General features: G+C 38.8%; 1 protein-coding gene across 1 annotated transcript in view; it reads right to left on the bottom strand.

Annotated features, from left to right (window-relative positions):
• Window positions 1-1669: 1669 nt before the first annotated feature.
• Window positions 1670-12269, bottom strand: part of ERCC5 (ERCC excision repair 5, endonuclease) — a gene marked incomplete at its 3' end in the record, with an annotated part of 135913 nt that continues 125313 nt past the window's right edge. The window contains exon 19 of the mRNA XM_080661719.1: window positions 1670-1733. Within this exon, the coding sequence (XP_080517845.1) occupies window positions 1705-1733 (29 nt within the window). The remainder of the gene's footprint in view (window positions 1734-12269) is intronic.

Below are 12269 nucleotides of genomic sequence, written 5' to 3' on the forward strand. Positions count from 1 at the left end.
ATTGATAATTTTGTCTTGTTTGACATTGTTATTTTTGGACACTAGCACAATGGCTAGAACTTTGCAGAAGTTAAATAAGTGAACAAATGAGTGAATGAATGAATTTCACAATACCCTGAAAATATTTCTATGACTACACTTACCTTTTTAAACTATGCACTCATGGTTCAATAAACTAGGAGCCTCTTGAAGGTAGTGTCTGTGCTCTGTTGTATTGGCAAGTAGTTTATGCCTTATTAATATAAAGAAGGCAGCCAATAAATATTCACCTGATAAATTTATTCATTCATCAATAAAATCTAATAATCCTAAACATATAATAAGTGCTCAAACATACTTACTTATCGGTAGGTTGGTTGATTAGTTGGTTGATTGATAAAGTTCTATAAAAATCAGATGTTTTCAGGGTAGCATTTCTAGGGAGCTACCTCACCATCATAAAACCTAGTATTTTTATGAGAAACCAAAGATGTTTATTTGAAATATGATTCCTCTGAATTTTATTCTTCTATCCTCCCTTTTCTTCTCTACTATTTACAACAGCAATATATCTATTTTGTGGAATACAGTTTTATTTCTGTTCAAGACAGTGTACAAAGGTAAAACATCAGGGAAAAGGTAGGGCAACGTTCTTCTACATACGTCACTTCAAGTTCATTGATTCATAACTTTGAAAACCAAAAAGGGGACAAAGTTCAAGGTAACCACTTATGACTGTGAGCATCACAGCATGTAATAAAATAGTCATAGAGCTACTGTTTATTGGATTTGAGAAGGTCATTCTGAGTATGGCTCAAGGCTAAGTGCCTAAGTTTATCATAGGTAATGCCTTGGATTTGTCTGCATCTTTTAAGAACATCATTACAAAGCATATGACAGCTGTGGAAAACAGAACACACACAAACTCATATAGATCTTTTTCACTAACATTTTGTCTTTACTTTTGAAAGTTTACAATGTCTGTTCCACAAAATGGAAACATAACAGAGACAGTTTATCAACAGCTATTGAGAACTGAAAAAGCAACAGGAGTGTGTCTTTCATCTTTCTATCATATTCCAGGTAGAATGAAAAGAACATGCTCTATTTGGCAACTGGTGTTTATGTGAACATGTAAATGCTTATATATTCCATCTGTTGTTGGCCCTGTGCTCAGGGGAAACTAGGGTCAATGGATAATTGGGATCTGCCACTGATTTCAAACATTTCATTTCATGTAATCATCTTACTCTCCTCCTTCACCAGACACCTTGCTAAAATAATTTAAGCTACTTTCTCTCTGTGTTTCTGCTCATCTGTTGGTGAAGTAGTTTAAAAAAGCATGAACTCACCATGAGACAGGCACCATGACATGATATAACAAAGGTAAAATAAAGGTTTGAATAATACAAAAACAGTCCCTCAGAGCCTGTGTTGTCAAAAGCTACCCATATTGTCAATCTGCCACCTACTGGATGAGCTCCTACGTGAATTATACAATATCCCCCACATCAGAGATTCCACATACTTTGGATCCCAGCAAGAACCTAAGCTGAGAGTCACACATATGGGGGCATGTCCAGTGAATTGTCAGGAGCCTATTTGGAAGAGAGACCTCATCAAAGGGAAGAGAAGGCAGGCAGACTGAGCACAGCTGGAAGAAAGCCTCGGCACTGGAGCATTTTCAGCTCTTACAAATTCTCTTACTTGGCTTTGTCTCCTGACTTATCCCACACTGAGCACCTGACCAAGGCCTGTAGAAAGAGATGATTATGGGTCAGGGGAAGGCAACCCGACAGAAAATCTATTTCAGTAGAACCACACTGCTTAGGAAAACATCCCTCTTCCTCCTACCAAAAACGATGATGATGATAAAGATGAGGGGAAGAGTGAGACACAAGTGAGAGAGCAACAGTCATTCTCTAATTCATGATAAACATGTAATCTGTTTCTTTCTTCCCCACCCCACCTTGGGCTCCGATCTGCAAATATTGCAAAACCCAGAGGCTGCCTTGTTAAAGCTGAGAGGTCGTGTTAGCATGTGGCAGTAATAGAGACACTTATAAGCACACCCTGGGAATTTCCAAAGTATTCAAAGTCCTATGTTTGCATCTAGGGAAGAGTGAAATTTGGGTCATTCATATTAAAGTGCTTCCACTTTTCCCCACAACCCAGGGAGGCCTAAGGAATATCAGGATTAAAAAAATTACATATATATGTAATTAAAAAATTACATATATATATATATATATATATATATATATATATATCTCCTCATAATACATTTTTAAAAATTAAATGACCATTAGATATATGTGAATTGGGATCTATAACCCACATGATCAAATTTAGATTGCATTTTCACAAAATTTATTAGCTGTCTGCTACATACAGGACACTGTGCTAAGTCCTGTATGGGATTTAAAAGATTTTTAAAATATGGTACTTTTCATATTGAATATATTACTGAATATATATTTGTATACAGTTGTACTTGAGAACCCACTCCCAACTTCTACTTCTGGCAACTCTAGACATTCAAGTCACTGTTATCAACTAAATAAATCCATTTAAAAGGCCAATAAGTTGTAAAGGAAACTGTTGTCAATAAGTCGATATACTTTGCTATCAAGAAAAAGAAAGGGAGTCTCCCTCAAGTCAGAAGCCACAGGCTTAGTATGATGTATAAATTTAAGGCCATTGATGTTAAGTTTAGTGATCTGCCTTCCACTGGTAACCAACATCATAAGAAGTGACAATTGACAGGAAGGGGGACAAGACCGAGATACTACACACTATAATAATCCCATGTCCTTGACTGAGGTGATGGGCTGAGGCACCTCCATCACCCTTAGGACACACGCGTGTCAAGACACATCAGTGCAGTGTTTGCTAACATCTCTGAGTCATTATAAGGGAGGCATGTTACATTCTGTTTCTTTTGGTAACCTAGGCAACATATAGATACATTACATTTAAGATTCTCATAATTTCTTTAAAAATGTGTTCAACTAACAACTTAAAGGCTAAAACCCAGGAATATCCCTCACAAAACTGTAGTGACACATGTGCAAATGAAGGCCTAGAATGTCTAGCCTGAGTTAAACAGCAAGTTCGTGATAAAATGGAAATGAGAACCCAGGTTCTGAGACCTGACTGGGTTATGAAAGGGAATGACAGACCTTAAGGACTCAGTGGAACCTAAACAAGATTTTCATCTCCAACCTCACATTCTGCAGGTAAAATAATTGAGATCTTGAGAGATAAGTGACATGTTCAAGGTCACAATTCAGTGAATAGTAGAAATGAGACAAGAACTCAGGCCACAAGGATTTTAGTACTATATATAGTCTTTCATCAAAATATGCTCTTTTATCTAAGAACTTATGCCCCACAGGCTAAAAGCTATCATTTTCTATTTCACAACAGGTATACTATTTGAAGTAGCTACTGGTCCTGCTTGCCTTTACCAAATAAAAAAGAGAATAAGGAAATTGCATTAACTCATTATAAGCAAATGTACAGCTTTCAGTACCTGACATCGCTATTTTAAGCAACTGCTGCCACACGTTTTGATTTGAGAGATTTAATGAGAAGAAGTGATATGCTACCCCACACACACACACCTATAGGAATAAGAGCATTAAAGGGAATGAGGGGCGAGAGTATACACACCTTCCTTTTCAAGGTTTTAAACATTTATTAAAAATCTACTATGTGTGAGAACTCTGCCTACACTTCAAGTATGCTAAGGTCTTAAATGTAAATGGTGCAGAGTCTCAAAAGAGTGACCTCAAATCTTCTAACAGTGCTTGTGAAATTTAATAACTGGGATGCTAACACCAAATCTCATTTATTGCTGCTTTAAATGAAGTAGATCACAGTTAATAAAGTGCCTGCAAATTAAAGTTAACTCAGCAGTCTTAACTAGCAATTAAAATGACTTTTTTCCTTATCGAAGGTGAAACCATATGCTGGAGCAGATTTTTGTCACATATAAGATAAATGAGCAGTTTGGCTCAGTGGGGAATAATTCCAGTTCATATTGAAAGATCAGTTTCAGTATCAAAATCTTGTTCTCTCGATGTCAGGATTCTGATACTGATTACCTGAAGACATCTGAGCTCAAGAGCCTTCCCTGTGAGAACAAAAGCACAGAGTAGGTGTTCTCCTCATTCCTCCCTAAACCTTCAGAGTAGAAAGGTGGGGGCAGGGGACTTAGAATCCAATATTACCTGGTTGTGTTCAGAACCTAAATGTCACCAAAAGCCTAAATAAACTGAGTCTCACCCTCCTCATCTGTATTTATGCGTACAACCCACACAGTTACAGAAGGATGAAGGAAATGGGGAGCAAGCTGGGGGAGAAATGTGCATGGCAATGTCAAATCTAGATTTATGCCCATTTTACTCAGCCATCAGACCCCTAAGAACAGGTTGGAAGGTGTAAGATGGACTCTGGGAACTGCCAATTATCTTCTAGGAAGAAAGAAAGTAGTGATCCACAAAGCTCTATATAATGCATACAGAATATCAATACAATAGCAGGCGATACCTTACAAGCTCAGCTGTTTGAAATATTTCTTCCCAAGTGCCTGACCTGCCTGCATATCTTCAATTGCATAGGTAGAAAAGGGAGTGAAGGTAGCGAAAGTGGCATATCTAATAAGATGAGACATGAATACTTATATCAGAAGACAGGTAGAAAGGAAGAATAAAGTTTAGATAAATAGATGACAGATATATAGATGAATGGTTGGATGGATAGATAGACAGGTGTTAGATAGATTTGAACACATATATTTATATCTACATGACAATGGGGATGTATAGGATGGACCAGTGAATGATTGGTAGGAAAGAAGAAGCAAAGACGCATTTGTTAGATACCTACCTGGTTTTGGTCGCTAAACTTCAAACTTCCTACGCATCATCATTTCATGTAATCTGTGATAGCACTAAATATATATAAACTCTTTACATAAAAACTTTTAATACAATTAAGAACATTATCAGGGTTAGAGTTAAAACCCAGTTCAGTGTAGCCACAAAATCCTTGGGTTTTCTACTATCCACAGCACTTTTCAAGGTCATGCTAAAATTCAGAAGATGCTACATTAGAAAATAGAAGCAAGCCATATAGATTTGCTCTGTGAGTGCATAATTATAAACTACTCCCTCAAATCTGGTCAACCATTAAACACATGCGTTCTACTGAACACTAGAATAAAAAGGCAAAACAGCACAAGTGATTCATTGCAAACCCTTCATGACTTGAGGGCAAGTAGGTGGGAAGCACACTTCTGTCCAATGTTGTCTTTCACCACCTCTATCTTTCACATTCTTCATGTCCACATTCCCACCTCCCAACCACTTTTTTACCCCAGCAATTCTCACCCTTTAATGTACATGCAAATTGCCTAGGATTTTGTCATAATGCAGATTCTGGTTCAGAAGAACTGGAATCTGAGATTCAGCAGTTCTAACAAGTTCCCAGCTGGTGATGTTTCTGGTGGAAGGAACACACTGTTTAGGTAACTGACCTCTGCTCCTTACCCCATTGTCAGAGAAAAACAACATGTTGTGGCATAAAAGGATATTTAGCAACATCCTCTGGGCACTAAACACATTTACTACATCTAATAATAAGAAATGCAGTGAATTGTACGAGATTTGGGTTATATGTATATTTAAAGGAGGAAGATCTCTGTCATAGAATCCCTCCAACTCTATCTCCAAGTTACCCAGATGCATTTTTATATCAATAAAACCAAGAACTGTGCAATAAAAAATAGATGCCATTGTATGTACTTAAATATATATTTACTTCTTATTCATGATCTTTTACCCATTTACTTTTCTCTGAGAGATTATTCTGGTCACTCTTTAAATGGGTTTCAATGTTTCCAGGGCTGTGGCTCATTATACAAATGTTCACAGCAGATAGAATCTTGCTTCATTCAGCACAGCACTATTTTCGAGCTGGCAGACACAGAAATCGGTATGCGGATATTGTACCATAAACATTAATTTAGTAGAATGTGGAAGGTTGATTGATTAATAAATACATACGCCAGGAAGCCTAATTTAACTCTTAATTCCTTGTTTTATTTCAGAGAGAGGGAAAAAATTAATCTAGAAGTGTTGATTGATTGAGAGTTTTAGCCTCCTCTAGACAGCAATGGAAAATGACTATGAACCTGGGACTTTGCAAACTGCATCATTTGCAAAATAAACCTGATCAACAAATTTCATCACACAGTGATTGATGATCATGGAGAAGAAGAATATGTAATCATCCAAGGAAGCAGCTCACCATGCAGAGTGGATAAAGAAGAAAGAATTAGCAAATATTTTCAGCTTAGAGGTGGACACAAATGAAAGGAAATACACTTGAAATTTTTTAAAATTAATGAGCATTAGAGCACTCCAGTAGACTATCAAATTGAATTAGTATGTTGCATTCTTAACAATGTACAGAACATAAACCTATTTTAGCTGCTATGGTCCCACTGCAAAGACTGCATGATGCAAATAACCAACTCACACTCTTGCCATCATTAAAAGGTCACATTTAGAACCCAACGTTCTCTATCCAGATTTGAACAGTGCTGATTTTTTTCTAAAAACAAGAGAAACATACTCATTTTTTCTCTTTTTGAAGAGTAGCAATTAAGCTGAGCAGAACAATTTCTTATGAATTAGACCTGCATCTTCTTCCTGTGATTCAGTTTTTCCTTTCTAGCTCATATTTACAATGACAATCAAGGTCAAGTTCCAAGCCCTAAGCCTCAGAAAGCTGACATCAGCACCATCAGTACTATTTACATCATTGTACCCATGGAAGGAAATGGAAGGAAGGAAAGAAGGTAATATTTGAGGACTGATTGTAATAAGAACTTAAATATTTTACCAACGATTCTGATCAAAGTTCTCACATCAACCCTTTGTTTTATTAACCTTATTTTACAAATTGCATAGGCAGAGAAAAATAGAGATTAGGGATGTTAGGAAGACTGGCCAATGCTGCAACAGTTATTAGGTGGCAGAACCCCATCCATGTCAGGCTCTGAACATGCTCTATGGTAAAGCATGATCTTTTACAGCAGGTGTCAGAATGGCCTGCAGAGCTCATTAAAAAAATTTGTTGGGCTCCAAACTCAAAGTTCCTGATTCACTCAATCTACACATTTCCTGTTGCTACTAAAACAAATTTCCACAAATTTGGTGGCTTCAAAACAATTTTGTTATCTCACTGCTCGCTCTGTGGGTCAGAAGTCCAGATACAGCATAGCTCAAGTGGGTCCTCTGCTTAGAGTCCCACGGGGCTGAAATCAAGGTGCCAGCAGGGCTGCATTCCTTCTTGAAGCCTTGAGGGAAGAATCTGTCTCCGAGCTCATACAGGTTGTAGACCAAATTCAGTTCCCTGGAGTCACCGCTCCCTTGCCGGATGTCAGTCATGGGTTGGGCTTTGCTCCTACATGCTGCCCGGATTACTTCCCACGTTTTTCATGTGGCCCCCTCCACAAGATCATCCCTCTCACACTTTCGATCTCTCTGACTTTTCCTTTTGTCTATCTCTCTGACTCCAGCCAGAGAAAGTTCTCTCCTTTTAAGGACTCACTGTGATTAGATTGGACCCAATGGATAACCCAGAATAATCTTAAAAGAACATAAATCTTAATTATATCTGCAAAGTTTCTTTTATATGTAATATAGTCACAGGATCCATGGGTTAGAGGGTAGACATCTTTTTTGGGGGGTATTCCATTTACCATAGTCGGTCTAGGCTGGGGCCCCAGAATCTCCATTTCTAACAAGTTTTTACGTGATGCTGCTGATCTAGGGCCCACACATTGAGAATCCCTGCTCCAGCCTCTAACCCAAGGGTGACTTAGAAGCTTGTTAGAAATGCAGAATCTCAGACTTGGTGGATAGAAGCTGCAGTTTAATAAGATCCCCCAGGTAATTTGTGTGCACATTAAAATTTGAGAAGGATTGCTCTAGGACAGTGAAAAAATGGGGAAAAAATAAAGTATATGTTTTATTTATTCTCAACACCTTTTGAAAAGAGACAGCTTCTCCTATGTCCAGGTGTTGCCCTTTTCTTTTTCTTGTCAGGAGTGGAGGGAGGTATCTTTCCTATAAATTTGCACTTGTAAAGATTCCTGCACTTTCTCTCTGGGTGGTTTTATTTGCTCACCCCTACTCCCAATTTTAATTCAAAAAAGGGGGGACTCTGTGAACTCAACCCTGGAAATGTTTGGTAACCTGAAGTACTGCAGGTTGGACTCAATTCATTGGGCAGGCTTGACAGAAACATCCCTCCTTTGGTCACATCCAGGGTTTAATGGGAATAGATTTTCAATGACATGGGTTCTGTACTGACCAGAGACAGGGTGAGTGTTGACAGGCGCAGCATACCCTACTTTTATTTTGCCATTAATAGAATTTCCTCAGTCCTGGAAAGAGATTCAGCAAAATCTAAGGGCCTCAGAGGAGAAGGAAATATCATTAACCCTTTTATTGAGGATGTTATTGGTTTTCTGTGAGTTACCATTAGAGGAAAGTGACTGCAGTTAGAGTATATTGAAGGAGACTGCAGAATGATGCAGACAGCCTCTGACTAAACACACAACTAACCTCCATCTTCAGCTTAAAAATGCCTAAATGTAATTATTGAAACCTAATCATTAAACATTCAGAGAAAAGTAGAATATGTTTCAAGTTGTAGTCATTAACTGAAAATTATTTCAAACTCTCCTGGTTTTTCTTAATTTAAGGTGAGATAAAGGGAACAAATGAAAATAGAGGGATGTTTGGGAGTAAAAACGAGAACATATGAGTACAATAAAGTGCTATTAAGTAAACTCTCACACAGACACACACACACACACACACACACACACACACACACACACATTAGATTATTTCTTTTTAAAAAAATATTTTTTATTGATTTCAGAGAGGAAGGGGGAGAGAGAGAAATATCTGTGATGAGAGAGAATCATTGATTGGCTGCCTCCTGCACACCATACACTAGGGATCGAGCCCGCAACCTGGGCATATGCCCTTGACCAGAATCAAACCCAGGACTCTTCAGTCCACAGGCCGATGCTCTATACACTGAGCCAAACCAACTAGGACTATTATTTCTTTTTTTAGTGCACCAGACTCCAGGTAAGATAGGCCCATACTGTTTGCTTAAATCAGCACAAAGAATCATATAAACCACCTATTGTTCCCAGCACATTCCCTACATCCTCACACTTGTTTCTCTTTGATGAGACAGAGAGAGTTCTATTACTAAAAACAATCCTCCAAACCATTATCAAATTCTCTGTGCGTACTCAATAACAAAAAAGGGTTGTATATTGGTAAAAGATGTCAGCAACCCAGAGATGTTTAATGAGGTACCTGAAAACATAGGGCAATTAATTATACCAACAATGAATCAATAAAACAATGGCTAATCAGACAGCATATGGGACAAAAGTCAAAGAGATGATAACCACCCCCAGCAACTCTTGAAGAGAAAAACAATTCCCACCTCCCTGATTAATGTCATCCCCCACCTCCACTTCTGAAAGTTATTTATCTCAATTAGCATTTACAAATAAATAAATAAATAAATAAATAAATAAATAAATAAAAGTTTCCTGAAATCTGAAAGTGTTTACCTTTGAAAATTACCTGACAAAATAGTTTATGTGCCAGTGTTATTTTGGATCTCTGTTTATTGGAGGTATGAGGAGAAGTGGGAGAGAGTTTAAATCAAAGATGGAGGGGAAGATGGGATCTCTCTGGGTTCACTGGGGGGACACAAGATGGCCCTTCACTGGATCCTTGACCCAATGGGCAGTAGTCAGGGGTCGGCATGCAGCCAATAAACCTCAGATAACTTTTCCCTGTATTCGAGCTTTGGGTAATATTCTAATTCCTTTTGATGAAAGGCTAGTCTATGGTGTATATCTTCTTATGAGCCTAAAATATAATGTTTGCGTTTGTTTCATATATTGCTATTCCAAATGCTGCTACTGGTTAGTAAGCCTCTTCTGGATCTTCGTGTGCAGGTTTCACTGCAATGGAAGTCAGCACTCCCCTTCTCCATCACAGCACCAGCAGGAAAAGGATTTTCTATTCCTATCATCACCATTCTTCCATTCTTTTCAGCTGTTCATCAGTGTAACTGCTCATTCTCATCCCCTTTCCTTCCAATTAATTCAGTCCTAGAGTCATTAGCTGGGGCAAAGTGAGAATCTACAAGAATCAGGAATGAGAGGGGACCTCATGGCCTGAAATGGGCTGCCAGAGCCCTTCCCTAAGCAAAACCCACTCCCATTTTAGAATTTCCCTCTTGAAATGCTCCTGTTTACCCAGGCTGTGGAAACATTGTGGTCATTTTCAAGTTTTCCTTTTCCTTTGCTGATTTACATTCAACTTGGCCACCTAATGGACTGTGAAGAATTAAATTGAAGCACTTAGCAAAGTGCTTATATCAGTGTCCTCTGTAATGTTTTTAATTTTGAAAAGCTTTCTCCTTGATCCCCTGCACTGGTCCTATCAGCACCAACAACAGGTGAGTCAGATCAGACCCTGAGCTCTCCTTAGCTGTGTGTTCATCCACTTTGCTCAGATGGTTCACCACCAAGTCTCCTTCATTTTGCCTGGTAGTATAAAACAGTGCCTGAGCTGGACTATCTGGATTCAAGTTTCATCTCTACCACTTGTTAACCTGTGTGACCCTAGACAAGTTCCTTAATCTCTGTCTCAGTTTCCTCATCTGTGAAATGGGAGTGATCATAACAGTGCTACCTGGAGAACAAAATGTGATAATATGCAGAAAGCTCTTGGTCTGTGCCTGGTGCCTAACGAGGGCTTTCATAAGGGTTAGCTGCTCTATTACACCCTGGAATCTTTCCTTTTCTCACCGACTCTGCCTGCTGCCCCTCAGTCCTGGCTCTCACCATCCCTCTAGGGTAAAAGTGCCATCACCATTTAACTTAAATCCAGCAACTATCATCACCTCCTCAAAGAATCCATCCTTCTTTGCCATCAGAGAAATCAGTGCAAGTGCAAAAGCCCCACATACCATTTCCTAGTAAAAGCCTTACTACCTATAGCCATCTTCCCAAACTATTTGTACTTAAGAATCAGTGCAGGCCCTCTTTCCCTCCCCACCGCTGCATTGCTGCTGCATGTCTACCCATCTGCAATGGATGGTTCTATTACTTGGGCTCTGGTTAGTTTCTTATTGAATCCCCCGCTGCCCTACCCCTCCCCCACCATCTCTTTGAGGTGGGAAAAAGATGGTTCACAGTTTTGAGTATGTGAAACACAGAGTTAATAAAGCTATTGTATTAATCATAACCTGCATGTCTTTTTCCATAGGAACAACTGTAAACCTACTTTTGCCCACCTCTGTGTATATTACTTGGACCTTCCCCCAATGTACAACGTTTCTATTTATTTCTTTCCCACATGCTATTCTGTTTCCCCTTCCCATTTTTGTGACCAGAAAACTCCTAAATATATTTTAAGATCCTATTCGGGTGTTGCATGGCCTAAAACTCTTGCATATCTGCTGCTTGGTACTAGGTGCAGCTCTGTCTCTGACACTGTGGTTGACTGTCACCACGTCCCAACACTTGTTGTTTGGCTGCCAGCACGCCAGTTGCCACCGTTCCTCTCTGTCTTAATCGCTATTGATTGCTCAATCCTGCTACCTCTACCACAGCTGCTATAGTTCCAGTGCTTATAAACTAAAGGGAAACTCCCCCACTGAGCTACAAAAGCCACTTGAGACTTTTAGTGAAAGCCCGCTTATTCAATTTTTCTATTTGCTCTCCTAGGTTAGCTGAGGCAATAAACCTGAAGACTGATCCAGAAAATATTTAAAGGACAAAAGCCTGTATCTTAAAAACTTTGCCAAATGCCTTTTCTGTACCTGGTACCCACCTGGATGTGGTAAATACAGAAGCAAAGGCACAGCCCTGCAGAAAAGCAGTTCAAGAAATGCTACAATCATATACACAGGTGGTTGTAGTAATTCAAGGAATAGCACACACCTGGCGACATAGATTTTAGTACTGGAAGAAAGTTCGGCATGAATCTTTCTTATTTCTGTACAGAGTCACGAACAGCCTTTTCTCTCTTTTTAAGGATGTTTATAAAGTGAACAGCCTTGAAAGATAGAAATATATCTCCTAGAGCAGAGGGAAGAGATGTTTGTTGTGCAGTATAACAAAAATATTATCTCCCCCCGGGCAAAAAATTGGTCAGGTTTTCTTT

Source organism: Plecotus auritus (genome assembly GCF_963455305.1).
Source record: "Plecotus auritus genome assembly, chromosome: 3".
In the NCBI taxonomy this organism is placed as follows: domain Eukaryota; kingdom Metazoa; phylum Chordata; class Mammalia; order Chiroptera; family Vespertilionidae; genus Plecotus; species Plecotus auritus.